This window comes from Carassius gibelio, chromosome B25 (assembly GCF_023724105.1).
Source record: "Carassius gibelio isolate Cgi1373 ecotype wild population from Czech Republic chromosome B25, carGib1.2-hapl.c, whole genome shotgun sequence".
NCBI lineage: Eukaryota > Metazoa > Chordata > Actinopteri > Cypriniformes > Cyprinidae > Carassius > Carassius gibelio.
The window spans coordinates 22,032,021-22,058,617 of NC_068420.1; the positions used below are offsets into that span (position 1 = coordinate 22,032,021).

General features: G+C 39.2%; 4 protein-coding genes across 36 annotated transcripts in view; 3 read left to right on the forward strand and 1 right to left on the reverse strand.

Annotated features, from left to right (window-relative positions):
- LOC128014353 (piggyBac transposable element-derived protein 4-like) overlaps nt 1-26,597 on the forward strand; it is a 93,569-nt gene that overhangs the window by 47,163 nt on the left and 19,809 nt on the right. For 4 of the 33 annotated variants that reach the window (XM_052597888.1, XM_052597885.1, XM_052597880.1 and 1 more), the window contains exons 2-3: nt 390-470; nt 640-2,387. The exons of 14 other annotated variants lie outside the window; for them this stretch is intronic. In XM_052597888.1, the coding sequence (XP_052453848.1) occupies nt 390-470; nt 640-2,206 (1,648 nt within the window). In that variant the 3' untranslated portion in view covers nt 2,207-2,387. Of the gene's footprint in view, nt 1-389; nt 471-639; nt 2,398-26,597 lie in introns of those variants that run through there. 15 more of the 33 variants (XM_052597899.1, XM_052597891.1, XM_052597890.1 and 12 more) reach the window with 7 other exon arrangements.
- Nucleotides 8,552-9,277, reverse strand: LOC128014410 (histone H2B). Its single transcript, XM_052597994.1, has one exon. The coding sequence runs from the start codon at nt 9,247-9,249 to the stop codon at nt 8,875-8,877; it is 375 nt and encodes a 124-aa protein (XP_052453954.1). The 5' UTR covers nt 9,250-9,277; the 3' UTR covers nt 8,552-8,874.
- On the forward strand, nt 10,721-11,496 carry LOC128014406 (histone H2A-like). Its single transcript, XM_052597990.1, has one exon. The coding sequence runs from the start codon at nt 10,744-10,746 to the stop codon at nt 11,128-11,130; it is 387 nt and encodes a 128-aa protein (XP_052453950.1). The 5' UTR covers nt 10,721-10,743; the 3' UTR covers nt 11,131-11,496.
- On the forward strand, nt 12,294-13,565 carry LOC128014393 (histone H3-like). The gene has a single exon (XM_052597976.1). The coding sequence runs from the start codon at nt 12,360-12,362 to the stop codon at nt 12,768-12,770; it is 411 nt and encodes a 136-aa protein (XP_052453936.1). The 5' UTR covers nt 12,294-12,359; the 3' UTR covers nt 12,771-13,565.

Consider the following 26,597-nt stretch of genomic DNA (forward strand, 5'->3'; position numbering starts at 1 on the left):
ATTAGTTAGGGCACTGTTTAAGACCTATTGCCAAACTGAAATCAGTAAGTTAGCCCACGACTGAAATACATAGTCCCTTTTCTTCTTCATTATATCTAACTGTAAACATTGCACCCCTGTGAACTTTTTGTAATGTACCATTAGATCAAATCAATGTTTAGACTATATCTAACTTTTGATTTGTGTTGACCGCCTCTTCAGCAGAAACCAAATGTGTTTGTAAAGAGTTGTTTGCAGATGTTTTGAAAGTGCTTTATGGATATTGATGCCCCATCAACAGACACAAAGCATGTCTCTATTGGCTTATATATCTGACCATCACTTATGCATGCACTATAGTATGTTACCCTGGACATTCAATGTTTATAAACTATTTCTGTATTTTCCAGGAAAACACCTTCAAGTGCACATCACACAAGGGCGACACACAAGCATCTTTCAGCTTTCAACTCGGTTGAGAAACTTAAAATGTAAGTGGATATTGACCCATCATTTTACCTCTCACAGTTTAATTTTGCTTGTATAGTCTACTGTCCGATGTAGACATGTTTACATAACGGATACACATTTGTAAATTGCTCCTCTTAATGACCCTGTTTTCACCATGCTCAGTTTTATTTCTTTCTTTGTTTTAAACAGATGTGAGAGTGACAGTGACCAGATGCCTGCTGCAAAGAGAGCCAGGACTCTTTCATGGAAAGCAGAGACTGATGTTGACCAGGTTCCTCAGACTCTGAGATTCCTGCCTGCTCGGGAACCAGGACCACAGTTGTCTGCTGCTGACTCACACTCTCCCATGAGTCTTTTCAAACTGTTTTTCACAGAGAGCGCCGTGGAAAACCTGTGCCACAACACAAATGCTCAGGCTGCCAGGGCAATGTCAAAGGGCTGCAAGTACAAATGGACAGATGTCGGTGTTGATGAGCTGTATCGCTACATCGGACTGATATTCTACATGTCTGTGCTGAAGATGAGCTCCATCGCTGACTACTGGCGGCAGGACAGTCCTTTCTCTCTGCCTTTTCCCGCCACAGTTATGTCAAGGGACAGATACCGCACCATTTCCTGGAATGTACACATGAGTCACCCAGACGCAGACGAGGAAAACGACAGAAAGAGGGGCACAGACCAACATGACCGTCTGTTCAGGATCAAACCCCTCATGGACACGATTCGTCTTGCGTGCAAAGCCTTCTATCATCCTAGAAGAAATCTAGCTGTGAAGGAGAGATTGGTGGCATGCAGAGCAAAGACAGGAATGAGACGGTGCACAAAAGTCAAGCCGACAAAGTTGGGCTTCAAGTTTTTTGACCTTTCAGACTCATCAAATGGATATATTGTGGACTTCTCCATCTACACGGGGAAGAATAGTTTTCCTGCAGGCCGTGGGCTTTCATATGGTGCTGTGATGTCTCTCCTGGACCGTAAAGTTTTGGGCTCTGGGTACCATGTGTACATGGATGATTTCTACACCAGTCCAAAGCTCTTCACAGACTTGTTTTCTCTGAAGTTTGGTGCTTGTGGGACGTACAGGGAGCAGAGGAAGGGCTTCCCAAAGACTGCAGCTAATTCACTGAGCAGAAGCTCCAGCAGGGGATCCATCAGGTGGATTCGGGACGGGCCTCTTGTGTGTGTGAAGTGGATGGACACGCAAGTGGTGTCTGTTTGTTCCACCATACATGCTGCCTCTACAGGAGGCCATGTGAAAAGAAACATCAAAGCACAACATACAAAGTCTGTTCCATGTCCTGCACCTGTGACTGCATACAGCCAGCACATGGGGGGTGTTGACCTGTCCAATCAGCTTCTGCAATACTATGCTGCACAGCACAAAACCATGAAATGGTACAGAAAAGTCTTTCTACACTTCTTGGACATTGCCGCCAACAATGCTTTCATATTGCACAAAGAGCTGCACGGCAACATGACTCGCAAAGAGTTCATGGAGGAGCTTATTGCAGAGCTCTGTGGCGTGTCACAGAAAGCAGCACCAAAACAGTCCAACACAGAACATGTGCCAATCCCAGGAGCTGAGTTGACTTCTGACGTCAGAAGAAACGCTACTGTCGGTCGCCGGATCTGTGTGCATTGCAAAGCAGTGCATGGAAAGAGGTCACAAACACCTTGGAAATGCCAGGCTTGTGACGTTCATTTGTGTCTTCAGTTGGACAGAAACTGTTTCCAGGAATGGCACAAAAGTCTGTGATTGTGTTCAAATAAATCTTAGTTTTCCTGGTTATTGTTTTCTTTACTTTTTTTGTGGAAATCATTGTTAACTTTTATTAAACAAATTGAGTTGATTTCTGAAGGATCATCAGCGTGAAGACTAGATATATGGCTGCTGAAAATATATGGCATTTACAGTACTTCACTACATTAATGTATTTATATCTTACTGTATTTTTTATCAAATAAATTCAGCTTTGTTTGAGAAGAAGAGACTACCTCCATTGTCATGGTTCCCAAATTATTTTTATTTTGTATTGTCATGCAATATGTTGTAAGGAAAATAAAATAGATAGATAGATAGATAGATAGATAGATAGATAGATAGATAGATAGATAGATAGATATAAAAAGAGCCTCCCAGAGTGGCAGTGTCTCTCAGAAGTCAAGATGGTCAGAGGATCACCAGTTCCCCCAATGCTGTGGCAAAAATTAGTGGAGGAATATCAGAAAGGACTTTCTCTGAGAAAAATTGTAGGTGCCAGCTAAAACTCTATAGGTCAAAAAAGAAGCCATTTCTAAATATGATCCAACAGTGCAGGCAGAAGCAATCCAAGTTGTTATCAGTTCAGAAGCCTGCATCTCTGATGGTATGGTGTTACATGAGTGTGTGTGGCATGGGCAGCTTACACATCTGGAAAGACACCAACAAAGCTGAAAAGTATATCCAAATTCTAGAACAATGTATGCTCCCATCCGAACATCGTATCTCTCAGGGAAGACCATGCATTTTCCAACATGACAATGCCAGACCACATACTGCATCAATTACAACATCATGGCTGCGTAAAAGAAGGATCCGGGTAGAAAACATTTGGCCCATCATAAAGAGGAAGATGTGACAAAGAAGACCTAAGTTGAGCAATTAGAAGCCTTTATTAGATAGGAATGGAACAATATTCCTTTCCCTAAACTTGAGCAACTTGTCTCCTCAGTCCCCAGACGTATGCAGACTGTTATAAAAAGAAGAGGGGATGCCACACAGTGGTAAACTTGGCCTTGTCCCAACTTTTTTTTTTTTTTTTGATGTGTTGATACCATGCAATTTAACATGATATGCCATCTATGTTGTATTGTGAATAAAATATTGAAGTTTGAAACTTCCACATCATTGCATTGTGTCCCAACTTTTTTGGAATTGGGTTTGTACTTTAAAATCAATCCTAAATATAACTGGAAGCCAGTGTAAAGACTTGAGGACTGGTGTGATATGCTCAGATTTTCTGGTTCTAGTCAGAATCCTGGCAGCAGCGTTCTGGATGAGATGCAGCTCTTCTTGGGAAGGCCGGTGAGGAGACCATTACAATAGTGCACCTTGCTGGTGATAAAAGCATGAACGAGTTTCTCCAAGTCTTGACTGGAAACAAAACATCTATTTCTTGCAATGTGTTTTATATGATAGTATGCTGATTAGGTACTGCTTTGAAATGACTACTGAAATTAAGGTCTTTCTCCAGAATCACACACAGATTCATGACTTGAATTTTAGTTGTTAGACCCCTAGAATCAAGGTATGGCTTCACCATGCTTTATGGATATTGATGCCCCATCAACAGACACAAAGCATGTCTCTATTGGCTTATATATCTGACCATCACTTATGCATGCACTATAGTATGTTACCCTGGACATTCAATGTTTATAAACTATTTCTGTATTTTCCAGGAAAACACCTTCAAGTGCACATCACACAAGGGCGACACACAAGCATCTTTCAGCTTTCAACTCGGTTGAGAAACTTAAAATGTAAGTGGATATTGACCCATCATTTTACCTCTCACAGTTTAATTTTGCTTGTATAGTCTACTGTCCGATGTAGACATGTTTACATAACGGATACACATTTGTAAATTGCTCCTCTTAATGACCCTGTTTTCACCATGCTCAGTTTTATTTCTTTCTTTGTTTTAAACAGATGTGAGAGTGACAGTGACCAGATGCCTGCTGCAAAGAGAGCCAGGACTCTTTCATGGAAAGCAGAGACTGATGTTGACCAGGTTCCTCAGACTCTGAGATTCCTGCCTGCTCGGGAACCAGGACCACAGTTGTCTGCTGCTGACTCACACTCTCCCATGAGTCTTTTCAAACTGTTTTTCACAGAGAGCGCCGTGGAAAACCTGTGCCACAACACAAATGCTCAGGCTGCCAGGGCAATGTCAAAGGGTCACAAGTACAAATGGACAGATGTCGGTGTTGATGAGCTGTATCGCTACATCGGACTGATATTCTACATGTCTGTGCTGAAGATGAGCTCCATCGCTGACTACTGGCGGCAGGACAGTCCTTTCTCTCTGCCTTTTCCCGCCACAGTTATGTCAAGGGACAGATACCGCACCATTTCCTGGAATGTACACATGAGTCACCCAGACGCAGACGAGGAAAACGACAGAAAGAGGGGCACAGACCAACATGACCGTCTGTTCAGGATCAAACCCCTCATGGACACGATTCGTCTTGCGTGCAAAGCCTTCTATCATCCTAGAAGAAATCTAGCTGTGAAGGAGAGATTGGTGGCATGCAGAGCAAAGACAGGAATGAGACGGTGCACAAAAGTCAAGCCGACAAAGTTGGGCTTCAAGTTTTTTGACCTTTCAGACTCATCAAATGGATATATTGTGGACTTCTCCGTCTACACGGGCAAGAATAGTTTTCCTGCAGGCCGTGGGCTTTCATATGGTGCTGTGATGTCTCTCCTGGACCGTAAAGTTTTGGGCTCTGGGTACCATGTGTACATGGATGATTTCTACACCAGTCCAAAGCTCTTCACAGACTTGTTTTCTCTGAAGTTTGGTGCTTGTGGGACGTACAGGGAGCAGAGGAAGGGCTTCCCAAAGACTGCAGCTAATTCACTGAGCAGAAGCTCCAGCAGGGGATCCATCAGGTGGATTCGGGACGGGCCTCTTGTGTGTGTGAAGTGGATGGACACGCAAGTGGACACGCATACATGCTGCCTCTACAGGAGGCCATGTGAAAAGAAACATCAAAGCACAACATACAAAGTCTGTTCCATGTCCTGCACCTGTGACTGCATACAGCCAGCACATGGGGGGTGTTGACCTGTCCAATCAGCTTCTGCAATACTATGCTGCACAGCACAAAACCATGAAATGGTACAGAAAAGTCTTTCTACACTTCTTGGACATTGCCGCCAACAATGCTTTCATATTGCACAAAGAGCTGCACGGCAACATGACTCACAAAGAGTTCATGGAGGAGCTTATTGCAGAGCTCTGTGGCGTGTCACAGAAAGCAGCACCAAAACAGTCCAGCACAGAACATGTGCCAATCCCAGGAGCTGAGTTGACTTCTGACGTCAGAAGAAACGCTACTGTCGGTCGCCGGATCTGTGTGCATTGCAAAGCAGTGCATGGAAAGAGGTCACAAACACCTTGGAAATGCCAGGCTTGTGACGTTCATTTGTGTCTTCAGTTGGACAGAAACTGTTTCCAGGAATGGCACAAAAGTCTGTGATTGTGTTCAAATAAATCTTAGTTTTCCTGGTTATTGTTTTCTTTACTTTTTTTGTGGAAATCATTGTTAACTTTTATTAAACAAATTGAGTTGATTTCTGAAGGATCATCAGCGTGAAGACTAGATATATGGCTGCTGAAAATATATGGCATTTACAGTACTTCACTACATTAATGTATTTATATCTTACTGTATTTTTGATCAAATAAATTCAGCTTTGTTTGAGAAGAAGAGACTACTTTTATTGTCATGGTTCCCAAATTATTTTTATTTTGTATTGTCATGCAATATGTTGCAAGGAAAATAAAATAGATAGATAGATAGATAGATAGATAGATAGATAGATAGATAGATAGATAGATAGATAGATAGATAGATAGATAGATAGATAGATAGATAGATATAAAAAGAGCCTCCCAGAGTCACCGGACCTGAACCAGCATGGTCCAGCCATCGACTGACCCTGACCTCTTGGACACGGCGTTGTGGCAAAGAGTTCTCACATGAGAAGGACGAGCTGGGCCAATAGGCTTTGGTGGTTGTGGGGCCTGCTGTCTTGTAGTTGATATCTGGGGGCTTGCTGCAAAAGCGTGGGAGAGTTTGGTCCCAGTATAAACCAGTTCCTCCATTTTCTGTGAGAAGCTCAGAAGTGGAGAGGCTGGAGAGAGGGATAATGTGTCTGGTTAGCGGGGTTGTCACTCATACTCCATCCAGGTGTCTGTGTGTGTGTGCCATTGGGTTGAGTAGTTTGGCACACACTACTAAAGTATGACTGAGGAAGAAGTAGATATTGTCCTTTAGCACTCTTGCACCATGTTTGTTTGGGTGGAGGCCATCCAGTTTAAACATCTGAGGCCCCAGAAAAGATTGAAGTTGTTGATTAAATGTATTCCTTTTAAACTGCATGCAAACATGAAAACATATAATTTCTCCTTGCTGGGAGTGGTCCACTGATGAACGACTGAACTTAGAGTCTTCTAATTGTTTCTAAGAGTTCACTGAAGTCCTTCTTAATGAGTTCTGACTGTTGTTACCGAATATCATTCTTCCCCACATGGATGATGATCTGATTTGCAGTCTTGTGCTTCATCAGAATGATCTGAAGTTCCTTGTTCACATCAGAGACCGTGGCTTGAGGTAGACAGCATGTTGTTGTAGTCCTGCTACTGATGTTTCTGATAATAGAGTCGCCCATTATCAGAGTCCTGGACTTGGCTGTGCTGTGAGCCGAATGCCGCTGTCTACTCGACCTTGAGCCAGATAACGAGTCAATCTTTTGTTCGTTATCTGGTTCATCTTCAGTTCTCTCTTCACAGCAGTTCAGTTAGTGTACTGTTTGAGTAAATGAATTACTCCGGGATATTGGTTTGTTTGATCTCAGAGGGAGTGTCAGCCACATAAAAAAAAAATTAACAGCTTAAGTCATTTGTGGGTTAATGTGTATTGGAGACACGAACCGTTTAAAATGATTTAATTCGATTTGGTGAACTGGTTCAAAAAGATCCGGTTGCATCGAATGATTTGTTCGTGAACCGGATATCACAAACTGCTTTGATTTGAACTCTCTCTCACAACAGACACGGAAGAGAAGACAATGATGAATAAAGTCATAGTTTTCTATTTTTGGACCAAAATGTATTTTCGATGCTTCAACATATTCTAATTGACCCTCTGATGTCACATGGGCTACTTTGATGATGTTTTTCTTACCTTTCTGGACATGGACAGTAGACCGTACACACAGCTTCAATGGAGGGACTGAGAGCTCTCGGACTAAATCTAAAATATCTTAAACTGTGTTCTGGAGATAAACGGAGGTCTTACGGGTTTGGAACGACATGAGGGTGAGTTATTAATGACATTATATTGCTATTTGGGTGAACCAACCCTTTAATCAAAACTCCTTTCCTCTTTAATCCAAAAGCTTTCCTCTGAGACAGGGGTAGCTGTAGCCTGGAGCAATGGGCGTGCCAAAAGGTTTCTCATTGGTGAAAGGAGTGTTACTGTGTTGGCCAATCAGCGGCAAACATTAAAATTTTAATCATTATGTCCTCCACACTACTATCCAGTAGGTGGCAGGAATGCGCCATACAGAAGAAGAATGATTCTTACAAGATGTTCTAATCTTTGACTGTCACTTGGACTGCAGAAAATACAAGCATCATCACTGCTGCCACTGCCCCACAACAATAAGAAATAAGGCAGATATGTGTGCCAACATTCAGCTCTGCAGGTGAAACATACAGTGCCTTCTGTTTCAAATATTTTCATTTAATATTTTATTCTTCTCTACCCTTTTAGCCCACCTGTTAAAATGTAAAACAGTAGTTTTAGAAAACAATGCAAGATTTGTCAGTGTGTACAAGAACATGAAATGCATTGTATATTGTAAACCTTATACATTAGCTTCTGGGGTTTTTTTTTTGCAGTTCTGTAGTGTATGTAGCTTCACTCTCTGAGCCAGAGGATGGAACAGAATTTCGTTTTACTATTATTATTTTGTTAGGGGGGCCCTGCCACACCATTTCCTACCATACACCTGATGGATTCTGACTGTAAAATGTCAATCATAGTTCGAGGGCTCAGTTGAGACGAGGCACATTGTCAACATTAGAAGATGGAGACAAGCACTGTCAGTATCTTTACTTTGAACGATTAGCCTTTTGTATTAGATCCTCATGTCTCAACTGTACCATTACCCAAAGTGCACTCGAAGGACATTCACTCTTTTGAAGATAACCAACATGTTGGAGTTGTACATTCACATGAACCACATATTAGTATAACCTGTGGTATAGATGACAATCGTTTTTGTGATTCAATTCTTTTAGAAACCATGCACAGGAAGCATATGTACTTTTGGTAACAATTCCCTTTAATGTTTAAATATTTATAACACATATACAAGAGGCAACATGCTTTAATTATTATTTTTTTTAATCGGAAATTGTCATTCTATAGGAATACACGATGCCATCAGTAGACGTTTACATATAATGCATTCAACACTATTGTGATTATACGAAGGAAAAAAAGAAACTTCTAGCCTTGTTATTATCGTTTTCAAAACTGTAATAAGATCACTATAACTACATAATTAAAATACTGCAATCTCTTTTAGTGATGAGATGGGTGGCTCTTAAAAGAGCCTTTGTGTCTCGGAGTCTGAGTGGAGATCTACTTGGAGCTGGTGTACTTGGTGACGGCCTTGGTGCCCTCAGACACGGCGTGTTTGGCCAGCTCTCCGGGCAGCAGCAGACGCACGGCGGTCTGGATCTCTCTCGAGGTGATGGTGGAGCGCTTGTTGTAGTGAGCGAGACGAGACGACTCACCGGCGATGCGCTCGAAGATGTCGTTGACGAAAGAGTTCATGATCCCCATCGCCTTCGAAGAGATGCCGGTGTCAGGATGAACCTGCTTCAGCACTTTGTACACGTAGATAGCGTAGCTCTCCTTCCTGGACTTTCTGCGCTTCTTTCCTCCTTTAGCGGCGGTCTTGGTGACCGCTTTCTTGGAGCCCTTCTTGGGAGCAGACTTCGCTGGTTCAGGCATGATGATGCTGATCGATAAATGATAAAATCATATCGGACAAAGACAATTATGGACTCGCCTATGCTAATTTTCCAGGAGATATGGCGCCCTCTGATTGCATGTTTCAATAGACCAAGCCCATAAACTTGTACGTGATTGGACAACTCGAGGTATCACGAGCGGAAGGAGGGCCAATCACAGCCGGTGAATTGATAGCCCCACCCACCGCCCAGTGTTTGAACGAAAGTTTGAAAGTTTCCTGTTTAAATTTCCCGCTCTTTTTCTTAAATGTTTATACAAGAAAAAAAAATGGATTTCAGATATCATACGGTATAACATTTAAACCTCTTAATATACCCACTGAAAGAATTCAGAGAAAGGGGAGTAATGACGATTTTACTTTTTTTTTTCTCTGCTGTCCTGCAATTTCACTTCTGCTCTAACTTAAACACCACTGCCATCTGATTGCGTTTTCTTTTTATTTTGCAAATCTTCTTCTACTTCTTCTTCTTCTGTGTTTCTTGGTGACTGGCAAAGTATGGCCAGCTTCAGGAGTCTGAAGCCTCGATGAGTGGAAAAAAAAAAAAAAAAAACTAAACAAAGTTTATTTTAATTAATTATATCCTGTCAATTAAACCCATATCTCTCAAATATTTTAGAAGTAGGTCATACACCTTTAAGTGTTTCTAAGCATTCATTCCTTAATATATTGTTTTTATTGAAAATATACTAATTTCAGATCTCTTAGGTTTTTTTAACAAGCTGGATTCTTCCTCTTTCATATATTTCACAATGTAATAAAACATGTTCAGCTGTTTCTGTTTCTGTAATATCCAGGGAGTAATTGAGGAGGGAATGAGCTTTACATAGTCTAGCTATAACAGTATCTTCTCTTCTGTTTCCATGTGAATCTATATATACATTATGTATTATTTAATATAATATGTATAGATATTAATTCCCCACTATCTAAACTGCTTAACACTGAATATGGGTCTGAACACACAACAACTCTTGAAGAGTGAATTTTGTAAATCACTTCAATTCAAAGAAAACACTAAACAAGCAAATTAAAACACCATGTAAGACAAAAATAAACATGCTCTCATTTATTGTGCCTTTGAATTAAACCATAACGTCACACCAATTCTGATCCTCTGATTTGAGTTTGATAATGTCATGTGACAGACTGGTTTGAGCCACTATTTTCAAATGAAAAGAAAACTGAACACAATCACTTTATACACATTCAGTTTCTTCAGGAGCTAGGTGTAAATTAGGATTAATATTTAAAAAATAAAGCAAAAATACAAATCACTGCATATGAATGGTGCAACAAAGAGAAGAAGACAGAGGAGGAGTTTGGGATTTGGAGGCACGAGCTCTGATTGGGTTTCAACTGTGATAGATTTAAACCAATAGCAGAAGAGCACGCGCTCTTAAAAGCTGATTTTCGAGTTACACTTCTATTATTTCTACACCAATCTGTAGATACATCTTTCTCTACTTTCAATAATGAGTGGCAGAGGTAAAACCGGCGGTAAGGCCAGGGCGAAGGCTAAGACTCGCTCCTCCAGAGCAGGGCTGCAGTTCCCCGTCGGTCGTGTTCACAGACTTCTCCGCAAAGGGAACTACGGCGAGCGCGTCGGTGCCGGTGCCCCGGTGTATCTGGCCGCTGTGCTCGAGTATCTGACGGCTGAGATCCTGGAGCTGGCTGGAAACGCCGCTCGGGACAACAAGAAAACTCGTATCATCCCCCGTCACCTGCAGCTGGCGGTGCGTAACGACGAGGAGCTCAACAAACTCCTGGGCGGAGTGACCATCGCTCAGGGCGGCGTGCTGCCCAACATCCAGGCCGTGCTGCTGCCCAAGAAGACCGAGAAACCCGCCAAAACCAAATGAACACGAGAGGACACAACACTCACAAAGGCTCTTTTCAGAGCCACACACTTTCTCTTTAAGAGCAGTTTGAAATATGCATTTGAACCTCTTTATTTCTATTACGTCTATCTTTAGTACACTCCAGTGCTACTAATAGCGAATTGATACTATTTACATTCTGTAGCAGACAAAGCGACTTAAAGACAACAGAAGCAAACCATATAAAAAAAGGCCAATGATACACAAGTGCTATAACAAGTCTCAGTTAGACCAATGCAGCACATGTACCAAGGGCTTTTAAATAATATAAAAAGGAAATTTAAAACGGAATTCAAAAGGTTAGATTTTGTAAAAAAAAAAAAAAAAAAAAAAAAAGAATAGTTAGAAAGTGAGTGTTAATGTTAGAGTCAAATAAAGACGGAAGACATGTGTTTTTAGGTGTGTGTGTGTGTGTGTACTCGATCCAGTGTGAGTGGAGCAGCACAAAATGATCCTCAAATGAAGAACAAAAAAAAAAAAAAAACTCGAACATAATGTTTCACTACTATAAGGAAGATAAGTGAACATTTTAAAACATTCATCATGTTAACATCCTTCACCACACTGTCACGTGCAGTGTAAATTAGATCTGACTGTAACATCAGCCTTTTGAGGATCATATAATATGTAAAGGGTGACGATGAATGGAGATTTTTTATTTTTTTTTATTAAATGCTTGTAGAAGATAACAGCAAAACACACACGCACACACACACACACACACACACACACACACACACACACACACACAAAACAATCAAATCATTACAACCATACTCCAGAGACCCTCAGTCCAGATTAAGTGCCAAGTCCTAAAACACAGCCACTGTTCTCAAAGCTTTTAAGTTTTCAGATAACTCAAACTCAAAGTACATCTTCATTTCATGTTTAAATCTCAAAAAAGAGGATTGCATTTAGAAAACTTACATTTGTGAATGTAAAATTTAGCTAACAGAAAAATAAGGTTTATAAAAGAAATATCACTTTTCTTTTCATGAATGGAGACTTTTGAGCGGGAAACGCAGACTGTCGCTGTCTGTTCGAAAACAGGAAACCCACTGTCATTGGTCGAACCGCGCTGTGACGTAAACACAATAGCCAATCAAACCCCGCCGGTGACGCACCGCCCAATGCTGCAAGAGAGATTAAAAGTCCCCCGCAAAAGCTTCTAATCATTCCGTTGAAGAGAACAAAACGAAAAACTCTAGAAAATGGCAAGAACCAAGCAGACGGCTCGTAAATCCACCGGAGGCAAAGCCCCGAGGAAGCAGCTCGCCACCAAAGCCGCCCGTAAGAGCGCTCCAGCCACCGGCGGCGTCAAGAAGCCTCACCGCTACAGGCCCGGTACCGTGGCTCTGCGAGAGATCCGTCGCTACCAGAAGTCCACCGAGCTGCTGATCCGCAAGCTGCCCTTCCAGCGTCTGGTGCGAGAGATCGCTCAGGACTTCAAGACGGACCTGCGCTTCCAGAGCTCCGCCGTCATGGCCCTGCAGGAGTCCAGCGAGTCTTATCTGGTCGGTCTGTTCGAGGACACCAACCTGTGCGCCATCCACGCCAAGAGAGTCACCATCATGCCCAAAGACATCCAGCTGGCCCGCCGCATCCGTGGAGAGCGCGCCTAAACGCACCGCTCCTCCTAAACACAAAGGCTCTTTTAAGAGCCACTTCCGTGTTCACTTAAAGAGTTTCAAATTGGTCTACGATATATTGTCAGAAATCGGTGTAAAGGTTTAACACCACGTAAAGGCAGTGGTTCCCAATCCTGGTGTCATTCTGATTCAGAAACTGCTCTGAATGATCAACTGCGGCCGGACAGAGCCTAGAGAAGATTTCATTGATGGTGTCCACATTTGCTGCAAATGAAAGTCGTTGGTTTAGAAATCTACAGCTAATCCCTAAATCACTCAATTCTGTTCTGTCAACATGTTTGCTGTTTAATTATGAAATTACACCTCGACTCGACTGATTAAATGATTAAGAGCAGCTGTACCAGTATGCAATCTTCAGGTGCACAGAATCTATTGTGTTGCTTTATTTGTTTCAAGGAATGATAGTAGTAAGAAGTCATAAAAAGCGTGATATGTTTATAATTCATCTTTCTCTAAACCACTGACCGAGCAACCCTGGCCCCTTTTATAAATATAACTTTCATACCATTCTTTCAGATGTTTCAAATTAAGTATTACACTGCAGATGAAATAAAATGTCAAAGGCATGTACAGCACTCAATACTTAGTTGCAGCTCCTTTTACCTTCCTGGTATACAGCTTTGTTGACCTTTTGACCTCAGAAAACACAGTGGACCAACACCAGCAGATGACATGGCACCCCAAACCATCACTGACTGTGGAAACTTTACACTGGACCTCAAGCAACGTGGATTGTGTGCCTCTCCTCTCTTCCTCCAGACTCTGTAATTCAAACTCAATCTGGGATTTTATCCCCAATGACTACTTTTCCAAATTAGGTGGTCTCCCTTTTCTATTGATCTGTAATTATAATATTGCTAGATTCCCTCACAATTTATCTAAATGTCTTAAACAGGCATTACTTGCATGGTAATTGTATTTTTAAGCACAATTTCTCCCATCACTGGTAATTGATTTGGAAAATCAAGACATTTTAAGAGAAAATCATAGTTTTTTTTTTTTATAACTGGTTTGAGAAAAATGTTTCGTTTGTTTCCCAGTTATTTAATCATCATATTTACACACACACACAGTGCTTTGCATCCATACCCATCCATACATAAAGCTTAAACTATTCCATTACATAAATATTCATACCCTTCAGATAACCAATTTTTGGCACAAACACTAAAACTAAAAACTAATTTGGACTGGAATAATACCATGAAAAATAAGACTTTGCTTCCCACTGCCAGCAGTTTACATTCTGGATAAGGGACAACACAGCTGTCCACATTCAAACAGTAGAGAGAGAAAATGCCTCTAGCTAAATCTAATTTCTGCAGAACTGCTGCAAACATCTACAAAGGATTGCAGTTCTTGAAACAAAGTAACTTGCTGGACTTCCAAAACAGGCAGAACACCCAGCAGACCGTCGTCACAGACCCCCTCCGCATACAGTCGGCCAGAGCGACACCCAAACGCACACAAGACATCAGATTGTAACGAGATTCTTGTATTGCAGAAATGACAATGCTTATGAATACTGGTATTCTACCACCTTCTATGCATCTTGAGAACAGATTTGAAGCATTAATGAATGCTGGTGAGGAATCCCCAAATGGGATTAAACATGGAGCGGACCAGCCAGCAGATGTTTGGCTGGCTGATCCAGGTGTTAGCGCTACTAACAGGTGCTCAAGGACGAGTAGACAGCGGCATTCGGCTCAGAGCACAGCCAAGTCCAGGACTCTGATAGTGGGCGACTCTATTATCAGAAACATCAGTAGCAGGACTACAACAACATGCTGTCTACCTCAAGCCACGATCTCTAATGTGAACAAGGAACTTCGGATCATTCTGATGAAGCACAAGACTGCAAATCAAATCATCATCCATGTGGGGAAGAATGATATTCGGTAAGAACAGTCAGATTTCACTGCTCATTGGCAACATCCCGGCTGAGCCCTGCCCACAGAGCTCATCACAGACATACTGTGACATATCAGAACAGCTCCAAGACTCAGCACCCAAAGACGACTTTCTGGAAAACACCCAGGGAAGCCAGGACAACATATTTAAGCCCCCAGATATCAACTACAAAACAGCAGGCCCCACAACCACCAAATCCTATGGGCCCAGCTCGTCCTTCTCCTGTGAGAGCTCTTTGCCACAACAGCATGGCCAAACCGAGTGGCGAATGGGTGACACACCACCAAAGGAAAGGGAAGGATTTTTTTTTACTTTTACATTCAACCACAGTGTTACGCTAGCTTTCACTATTGTAGACTGTTTTTGCTGCCTCTAAATAGTCCAATCAGCATTTTTATTATTTTTAATTAATACTATAGTAGTTACATTTTTAACTAGCCGTTAATTTATCAAATTAATGGGCGACCTATCCTTATTAATTGAGCAAACATGTGCCCTCCCCTGAGAGAAACAACTGATAGCAGCTCTCAGTGATATGTGTCCGGTCCCCGCTATAATATCAGCAACATTCACAAATAGTTACAGAATACAGAACAAGTGGGAACACACTGTGCCTGTAGTTTACTCCATTTCCTTTTTATCAAATGATAGAAAGTCTAAGACCTGCTTGGATGTTATGTATAAAATTTATTAAGTTAGCATTTTAAACATTAGCTCACAAAAAAAAAATAAAAAAAAATAAAAATAATAATCACTAATCAATGACTTATGCCGCGTTTCCACTGAGATTACCTGGAACATTTGTACCAGGAACTTTTATCCCCAGGAACTTTTCCCTCCCAGACCTGTTGCTTTCTGTGTTTCCACCGCGGTGTAAAGTACCAGGAAGATTAGGCAAATAGACTGGTGACGTAGGTCTGCGCGCGTTTCTCAATGCAAAGTACGTATCCTCTGTAGTTCAGACTTTGCACATTCGACTCGGGAGTCTGATGTCCACGATGACGCAAGCCCGGTAAATCTGCAAACAGCAGCGTACTTGATAACATCAGTCAGCTGACCATGGCTACTGCAACTTTCCTCACTGTAAATTTACAATTAAATACATTAGGATATCAAATACCACTGCCTCCTTTCGTTCTCATTTAAGCATAATAAAAGCTGCAGAAATATACTTAGTTCAGGGATGTGTGTATATTTACAGCCCTTACAATGAAACGAAATATCATTTCAATTTGCCTTTTTTATTTTAATTTTAACATATAGATAAATTGAATACAGACCAAAGATTATCTGTTAGATTTACCCAAAACGAATTATATTTTATGTTCAGCCACTAAAGAGACATCAGACATCACCCAAGTCCCGCCACCGAAAGTTCCGGAAACTTTGAAAAAGTACCACCTCCCCAGCAGGGACTTTCTGGGGGGCATTTTTTTTTACCCTGAACTTTATTTAGTTACTGGTTCCTGTGGTGGAAACACACAAAGTACCAGCCCCAAGTCCCTAGTTCCTGGGTAAAGTTCCTGTGGTGGAAACGTGGCTTTAATAACCACAAAAAAAAAAAAAAAAAAAAAAAAACTGGAATTTATGCTTATAAATGAAACATGGTATGAATGTCTGCAGAGCTGTTAGGAGAGTCAGGGGTGTAACTGCTCTATTTAACAATGTCTACCAATGCAAGGAAGTATCATTTGGTCAGTACTTGACTTTTTAACATCTAGGGATTGTGTTGAAAGGTGCTCCACACATTCTGTTTAGCACCCATCTGCAACTGGATTCTAGATTTTCTGACTAACAGACCTCAGTCTGTTAAGTTAGATGACCTCTCCTCCTCCTCCATCATCACCCTGAACACTGGAGTGCCACAGGGCTGCGTACTGAGCCCTCTCCTGTACTCCCTATTCACCCATGACTGTGTTCCTGTTTATGGCTCCAACACCATAATCAAATTTGCAGATGACACCACGGTGGTAGGTCTGATCAAGGATGACGACGAGTCAGCCTACAAGGATGAGGTGCAGCACCTGGCTGTGTGGTGTGTCACCAACAACCTGGAACTAAACACCCAGAAGACAAAGGAGATTATTGTGGACTTTAGGCGGACTAGGAATCATGCACACACACACACCCATCTACATCAATGGAGCTGTAGTGGAGCGTGTGTCAAGTTTCACGTTCCTTGGCATCAACATCTCAGATGACCTCACCTGGTCCCTAAACACCTCCACCCTGGTCAAAAAGGCTCAGCAGCGCCTTTACTTCTTACGGAGCCTTAAAAAAGTTCACCTCAGTCCCAGGATCCTTGCTGAATTCTACCGCTGTACCATTGAGAGCATACTCACAAACTGCATCTCAGTGTGGTACAGCAATATCTCTGCATCTGACCGCAAAGCACTCCAGCGGGTGGTGTAAACTGCTCAACGGATCACCGGCACCCAGTTAACTTCCATTGAAAACATTTATCACAAGCGCTGTCTGGGCAGGGCAAGAAACATCATCAAGGATGCCTCTCACCCTAACCATGGACTTTTCACCCTCCTTCCATCTGGCAGGCGTTACAGGAACCAACGCTCTCGCACTAGTAGGCTCAGGAAGAGCTTCTTCCCAGAGGCTGTGACACTTCTGAATGCCACACCACCAATCTAACCTGCACCTGCTCTTTTACTGCACTGGTCACAGTACTTTACATACATGTATTTCACTACTCATATTTTGCACAGACTGCACATGGTTAAATCCATTACACTATAAACTGTCTAAGTGGTTGCTGTACAAGCACAGTAGACTATTTCTACAAAAAAAAATCATTGCACTACTGTTATTTTGCATATAATAGATTGTTCAACAATACTTTGCACACTCATCCAACTGTATTTATTACCACTGTTCTCACGTTCCTGCTCTTCATAATGTATATATAATCCTTCATTGCTCTGTTCATAATGTACATACAATATCTACATTGCATTCATATTTATATTCTGTATATACTCTGCTCAATACTGTATATAGCAACTCCACTGTACATTCTGTATATCATAGCTTTACTTACTCTGCACTTTTATGTATATAAAACACTATATTCTTGCACTTCTGGTTAGATGCTAACTGCATTTCATTAGCTCTGTACTTGTACTCTGCATAATGACAATAAAGTTGAATCTAATCTAATTATTTACAGGCCTCCAACATACTCTCCAGCCTTTTTGTTGAAGATTTCAGTCTTTAATCAGCTGAACAAATATTTAAACTCAAATGGATACCTGGACAATTTTAAATTATCAATGCTTGTACTACAAGATTTCAGTGCTGCGTTTGACACTGTCTGTCATAACATACTTCTACAGAGACCGGAAAACTGGGTCTGGCTTTCTGGGATGGTACTCATGTTTCAGGTCATACTTAGAAGGGAGAGGTTATTATGTGAGTCTAGGAGAGCATAGGTCTAAGTGGATGTCTATTTCAGCCTCAATTCTTGCAGTGCTCTTGATTAGCCTTTATATATGCTCCCAGTAAGTCAAATAATGAGAAAGATCCCAAATTGCCTATCACAGCTATGCTGATGATACCCAGATTTACCTAGCCTTATCTCCAAATGACTTCAGCCCCATTGACTCTGCCAATGTATAGATGAAATCTACAGTTGGATGTGCCCGAACTTTCTTCAGTTAAACAAGGGGGAAAAAAATGTCGTTGCATTTGGAAAAAAAAAGATGAAGTTTTCATGGTGAAGTCATACCTTGATTCTAGGGGTCTAACAACTAAAATCCAAGTCATGAATCTGTGTGTGATTCTGGAGAAATATCCTAGTTTCAGTAGTCATGTCAAAGCAGTACCTAATCAGCATACTATCATATGAATCACATTGCAAGAATTAGATGTTTTGTTTCCAGTCAAGACTTGGAGAAACTCGTTCATGCTTTTATCACCAGCAAGGTGCACTATTGTAATGATCTCCTCACCGGCCTTCCCAAGAAGAGCTGCAGCTCATCCAGAACGCTGCGGCCAGGATTCTGACTAGAACCAGAAAATCTGACCATATCACCCAGTCCTCAAGTCTTTACACTGGCTTCCAGTTATATTTATGATCGATTTTAAAGTACAAACCCAATTCCAAAAAAGTTGGGACAATGTACAAATTCTGAATACAAACAGAATGCTATGACGTTTCAAACTTCAATATTTTATTCAGAATACAATATATATAACATATCAAATGTTTAAACTGAGAAAATGTATAATTTTAAGGGAAAAATAAGTTGATGTTAAATTTAATGGCATCAACACATTAGGGCTGGAGTCAAGTCCAGCTTTGTCTAGTCCAAGTCAAATCCAAATCCATGACCGAGTCCAAAGAGGTTCCAGTTCAAGTCAAGTCCAAGTCCAAAAGTTTCGAGACCAAATCAAGGCCGAGTCCAAATGAGAGAAAAAAAGGGTCCTCTTCAAGACCACATACTTAACTACTGATAATGTATGTGATGCGAGAGACAGCATATCTCCTATTCTAAGAAAACTAGTTTACATTATTATTTGTAATGATCAAAAAGCATGTGCAAAGTAACAACTCTGTAGGACAGGCGTCTCCAAACTAGATCCTGGAGGAACAATCCCCTGCAGAGTTTAGCTCTAACTGGCCTTAACACACCTGGAAGATTAGTGTGTCTAGTAAGAGCTTGATTAGCTGGTTCAAGTGTGTATAATTAGAGTTGGAGCTAAACTATAAAGGACACCGGCCCTCACCAAGTTTGGAGCTGGATGGTCAAATTGTTTAGGTTAGGTTAAAGGTTAGAATGGATACATTTGGCTCTACTGGGCATGCGCACGTAAATACAGCAACATTTTTGTCATACTGTACTAGGGCTTGCACAGACTAGTCGGCGCTGTCAGAAACAATCCACTGCTCCAGCATGCATTAACTATAACGCAAACAAAGTGTTTGCAAGTAAGACGTGAATTTTAGAATAACAATATTGCATGGAGCTGTTACTTTCTATGACCTTATGTATGTTGCATGTAAACAATAAAATATGTAATGTAATAATTAGGGTTGTGCCTGAAGCCGAATACCTTATTCGGAAAGGCACGGATAATGGTGCAGTCTGGTGTTTGCTAGATAACTGTTGAGTCAGGGTATCAGTGCAATATTATACGGAGAGCTCTAAAGTCACGAGTGTGAAGTGAATAAATGTAAACGTTATGAATGAAAAGAGTACAAATCAAAAACTGTTGCTGTTGCCTCACATCTCTCAGATATCACCTATAATAATACTTAATTATAAATATTTAAAAGGCAACGATTTAAACTTTAAGCTACGATATGAAACGAATGAATGAGCTCAGCACAGCTGTTTGATTCTCAGTTTCAGTCTCTCAAAAACCAAACCAGTTCTCTCTCAAGAGTAGACTAAAAATCAACTTAGATACAGATACATTTTTTACTTGTCATACATGTTTGCATCTTTATCTTTTGCTGGTATGCGCAACACACACACACATTTGTTTAGTGAAGTTCACCAAACATTAACACTTGCTTAAAGAGTTAATGTAATGAAAATGTGCGCATTGAATTAATTCAGTCGTGTTCAAATGATCACTAAATGTTTGTCATGACATCTTTCTGCTTGCATGATAAATATTATTTTAGAAATTAATAATTATTTTTGTTTAATACGACTACAAAAAAAAAATTTCATAACGGTCTTATCAAATAACTGAACGACATTGTATCCGAATGCAGATAGAAAAATGTTGTGATTGTTACAGATACACATACTGACTGTTACATAAAATTTTTAATATGTAATGCCATTATTATAAAGTTGTAAAAATGTACATATGCAATTGTTGCTTAAAGCTATACATTAATAAGCGTTAATTGATAAAAAAAAAAAAATATATATATATATAATGTGTTTTCATTTACAATAGCATGAACCACGAGTAGTCGAGTAACTCAAGTATTTTATAAATAAAAAATTGACTAGTAGAAATCTGTAGTCTTGCAACCCCTATACTGTACAACATTCATTCATATTTCTTTAAAGATTTTACTCCCTCTTTGTAAATGGTAAGTTTAAGGCTATCTAGGTGTAGACGTATATAAAACACAATCTAGCAGGTAGAAAATTAAGTTAGAAACATAAACTTTTTTACTAAACTTTTCAGAAGCAGCAAGTGCACCTCTGATCATGAACATCCTTTAATTTAACACAATTGAAAGCTAAGCCAAGATGGAGAAACAGCTGATCATTAATTTATTAGCAGAGATACTGCAAGGGATGTTTAATGCTGGAGAGCAGGTCATGGTTGCAAATGTGGTTTTGTGGGGACTGAGGAGACAAGTTGCTCAAGTTTAGGAATAGGAATGTTGTCCCATTCTTGTCTAATACAGGCTTCTAGTTGCTCAACTGTCTTAGGTCTTCTTTGTCACATCTTCCTCTTTATGATGCACCAAATGTTATCTATAGATGAAAGATCTGGACTGCAGGCTGGCTATTTCAGTACCCGGATCCTTCTTTTACGCAGCCATGATGTTGTAATTGATGCAGTATGTGGTCTGCCATTGTCATGTTGGAAAACGCAAGGTCTTCCCTTGAAAGAGACGACGTCTGGATGGGAGCATATGTTGTTCTAGAAATTGGATATACCTTTCAACATTGATGGTGCCTTTCCAGATGTGTAAGCTGCCCATCTCGCATGCACTCATGTAACACCATACCATCAGAGATGCAGGCTTCTGAACTGAGCGCTGTGATGCAGAAGCAGCAGCTAGAGCGGATTAATGTAACGCAAAAGCACATTAAAATAATGCACGAGTGTGAATCTATCTGTTCGCACGCAGATTTCCTTCGCTCTGTCACAAAACCAGACGTGCTTGCTCAGATACACGCTTCTCTTACCTGGAGAGAATGTGCGTACTTAAAACATGTCTCTCTCACTTAAACTGCGTCCTGTGCACTTACAACTCTCTCTATGCTCATGTGGTTCAGATAGCATACTACCGGAGGTCAGGCCCACGGAAAATCATGCTATAAAGCGATTTAGACACTGCACATGCTCAAATCCTGATTTTATGACGATTTCGATTAATCACACAGCCCTAGAATGAACTTGTAATGAACAGAAAATAACTCGGGCTGGCACCGCTCAGCAAAACAGGAAAACCAGATCCAGAAACCAGAACATGTTGACAGCCATTTATGCATGTTTGAATTTGTTGTTCTGTAGCATATGCAGCAAAAATATCTAAGATAAATTGGTGGTTTATTCTTAAACCAGTCAGTGAGCTCGAATATTGGAAGCATAGTAACAGTTTATTATTTATTTTTTGTTATTGAATTATATATATATATATGAAATGATGTTATTATGTTATGACTTAGACATTTATACATGTATTAACAATATTATTATTTATTTTAATAGTAATTGGCGGCCCACCTGCAATACCACCGCGACCCACAGGTTGAAAACCACTGCCTTAGAGTATTACAACATCATTATTGTAGATTATTTGTAACATCTGAATTTTTCATTTAGTGCAATATTTGGTCATTGCAACATTTTATTCTCATTTTCACTAAGAACTGTAATTGGATTTATATCTTGTCCTTAAGTTCACTGTTATCTCAGCGGTCACTATTGTGACCATCAAGATGTTTCCTCATTCTATGACCACACTCAAAACTGAATATATGTGAATTCATATATTAATAACAGACACCCTAAAGATCATAGCCTTTTGTTTGAGCTTTGATACAGCCATCATCTTCTCAAGGTGCAAACAGGAAGTAAACTGCTCTGGTCATCTGACAATTTGGCTAAATGTGAAACTGTACATATTTAATTGAGACTCTTTATTTTTAGATTATATTAGATTCAACTTTATTGTCATTATGCAGAGTACAAGTACAGAGCTAATGAAATGCAGTTAGCATCTAACCAGAAGTGCAAGAATATAGTGTTTTATATACATAAAAGTGCAGAGTAAGTAAAGCTATTATATACAGAATGTACAGTGGAGCTGCTATATACAGTATTGAGCAGAGTATATACAGAATATAAATATGAATGCAATGTGGGGATTGTATGTACAATATGAACAGAGCAATGAAGGATTATATATACATTATGAACAGCAGGAACCTGAGAACAGTGGTAATAAATACAGTTGAATGAGTGTGCAAAAGTATTGTTAAACAATGTATTATATGCAAAATAACAGAAGTGCAATCATATTTTTTGTAGAAATACTTTACTGTGCTTGTACAGTAACAACTTTAGACAGTTTAGAGTGTAATGGCTTTAAACATGTGCTCTGTGCAAAATATGAATAGTGCAAATACATATATGTAAAGTACTGTGACCAGTGCAGTAAAAGAGCAGGTGCAGGTTAGATACCTAGCGAAGCAAAATTTGCTGAGATAAAGGCTACAGTAAGAGCGCCTGCATGGTTGTCCATCAGATGCCTGTCAAAGTTGAGTTCGTTACTATAGCAACAGTAAAACAGTCATGTTGTTATAACGAGAAATCAACTTTAGTTTTGTTGAAATAACGAGAAAATTAAGTCATTATAATTGAAAACGACTGTCGTTATGTCGAAATAACGTGAAAATTAAGTCGTTATAATGAGAAAACGACTTTGTTATGTTGAGAAAATAAAGTCGTTATAACGAGAAAAAGACTTCCGTTATGTCAAGATAACGAGAAAATTAAGTCGTTATAACAAGAAAATGACTTTTGTTATGTCAAGATAACGAGAAAATTAAGTCGTTATAACAAGAAAATGACTTTTGTTATGTCGAGATAGCGAGAAAATTAAGTTGTTATAACGAGAAAACAACTTTCGTTATGTCGAGATAGCGAGAAAATTAAGTCGTTATAACGAGAAAACAACTTCCGTTATGTCGAGCTAATGAGAAAATTAAGTCGTTATAACGAGAAAACAACTTTTGTTATGTCGAGATAGCGAGAAAATTAAGTCGTTATAACGAGAAAACAACTTTCGTTATGTCGAGATAGCGAGAAAATTAAGTCGTTATAACGAGAAAACAACTTCCGTTATGTCGAGCTAATGAGAAAATTAAGTCGTTATAACGAGAAAACTTGAAGAAAAAAACAATAATGCATGGCTGCTTAGGACTTCCGTATCAGACAGCTCGATGTTGAAGAAAAACATTTTGTGGATTTTTCCACTCTTAATAAGTTGTTCTAAGATAAACGGATAAAAAACATTTTTAAACAATCCCACTTCATGTTGAAATTTATTCCAAATTAATTTAGCTTCAGGTTTACATTTTTGATGCGCTGCAACATTGACAGTAAGTATAACATATGTAACCCAAAGGGTATAATTCTGCCTATGGGCCTTATTTTGTGTTTTGTTAAAATTGTTTATAAATTTACACTTGAAAGGTTTCACTGAACAGAAATATGAAATAGTTTTCAGATTTGATCATTTATTTAAATGCTTACAGACTATATTTATTTATTAGGTCATATAAAACTGTAGACATGTATACATGTGTCCTGTATGAGTGCAAATATATGTGTGCATGACTGAGATTGAGTGTGTGTGTGTGTGTGTGTGTGTGTGTGTGTGTGTGTGTGTGTGTGAATAATGTGTATGAGTTAATGTTATTGTTTTAAACTAACTTTTTACCTTTTACATTTACTTCTCATAATTCTCGTGAGAATGTTTTCCAAACAATTGCTTATAAATCTCTCATTGTGATATATTATAACCAAATACTGTATTCAATACTTTCAGTTAGGACTGATTTTGTGTTTCTAATTTCATCAGGTTAATCATAGGCCTAATTTATCTCTGATTAATTGTTTGATTGAAATAAGCTTTTATATGTATAATTTTCACAATATGAGATACAAAATATATATAAATAAAAAAAATGTACATGATTGAATCCAATATTTGGTGATAATATGATGAGAGATTTATTAGCAGGCCGGTCATTTTTGTCTGGGGACAAAATGAATCTGAACACAGACTGTTAATAAATTGGTCATGTATAGACTATATATAATTATATATATATATTTTTCCTACAGAATAAATATTTTTTTTTCACAACCGATTTGATAAAAATATAATTTTAGTCAGTCATCTTTTAAATGATTGCAGGGTCCTTTTGACTTAGGAACAATTTATGCAAGTATTCTCTGTTTCCAGTCTTTTTATTTAACCCATATTTTACCAGGAATAATCCCTTGAGATAAAAATCTCTTCTACCAGGGAGTCCTGGCCAAAAATGGCAGCATACAAAATTTCACTTATAAAATATTACAAGACAAACATTAAAGCAAAGCAAAACAAAAACTAAAAAATCCTGTCACAAAAATGTCCAGCATTCAAGATTAATGTAATATATAAATGTTAAGTAAAACAGGAACATGATTCTTTCAAATGTGACATCAAAAGGTTTCTAAAAATATTTAACGATGGCAGCATGTTTAGCTTCCAAATACTCTGCATTTCATTCCATAGTCTGGGCGCATATCAGGAAAAGGCAGTTTTACCAAACTCGGTGTATGATCGAGGCACAGTTAAAAGTAATTTAAAAGACGATCTAGTTTTATAACTACCAGAACAATAAGATAGGAGACTACAGATCTGCAGAGGCAGTTTACCTATTAGAGCTTTGGCAATAAACATCAACATATGCATTTTTCTCCTCTGATACAAGGATGGCCAGCCAACCAAATCAAACAAAGTGCAATGATGGGTACGTGTAGGAGCATTTGTCACAAATCGTATTGCAGCATTGTATATGTAATCTATTTTTTTTTAGTGAAGATACATTAGTATGCATATAAATCACATCGCCATAGTCCAGCACAGAAAGAAACAACTTTGAATAATTCTCTTTTTGGCTTCAAAAGGACAACATTTCTTTAAACGAAAAAGAAACCCCAATTTGGGTCTGAGTTTTTTTGTAAGATTGTCAATATGAACATTTCATCAAGCCAAATGCCCAGGTATTTATAGGTATTTACTCTTTCTACACAGTCCCCTTCCAAAGTTAAAATGGGTGGAATCACGAGTTTGTTACGAGAGCGAGTAAACAGCATATATTTAGTTTTCTTAATATTTAAAACAAATTTTTAATTTAACAATGAAGATTGCAATACCTGGAAAGAATCTTGTAATAGTTCTACATCTTTTTTCATGGACTGTGCAGCCGTATACATAATTGTATCATCAGCATATAAATGCAGTTTAGCTGAAGTTAAATCTCGACCCAATCCATTGATATAAATTGAAAATAAAATTGGTGCTAAAATGGATCCCTGAGGAACACCTTTCTTGATTTCTAGTTTTTTTTTTTTTTTTTATGTAATTTTCAACTGAGACAGACTGCAATCTTTCGGATAAATAATTTTTAAACCAATTTATACTCATTTTAATAAAAACCTAAGAAACTGGGTCTTTTTAAAAGAATTTTGTGATCTACAGAATCAAAAGCTTTAGAGAGATCGACAAATAAAGCAGCACAGCAATTTTTATTATCCAAAGAAGTAATAATATAATTTGTGACAAGAGTTGCCGCTGTACAGTACTGTGGGCTGACCTAAACCCCGATTGAAACTCATTTAAAATATTATTTCCTGTTAAAAACTGTTTAACCTGATCATTTACAAAAGACTCAAAAACTTTTCCCATAACTGATAACCTTGAAATAGGACGATAGTTATCCAGTTCAGGAGGATCACCCCCTTTAAACAAAGGAAGAACCATGGCTGATTTCCATGCAAAGGGAATTACATTTGAGGTTAAACTTAAATTAAAAATAGAAGTAATAGGTTCTGCTATAAAATCTGCTGCAATTTAAAAAAAATAAGGTTCAATATTATCAGGCCCTGCTGACTTTT

Coding starts and splice junctions, on each gene's coding strand:
- LOC128014393 (XM_052597976.1), top strand. CDS start 12,360: ATGGCAAGAACCAAGCAGACGGCTCGTAAATCCACCGGAGGCAAAGCC.
- LOC128014406 (XM_052597990.1), top strand. CDS start 10,744: ATGAGTGGCAGAGGTAAAACCGGCGGTAAGGCCAGGGCGAAGGCTAAG.
- LOC128014410 (XM_052597994.1), bottom strand. CDS start 9,249: ATGCCTGAACCAGCGAAGTCTGCTCCCAAGAAGGGCTCCAAGAAAGCG.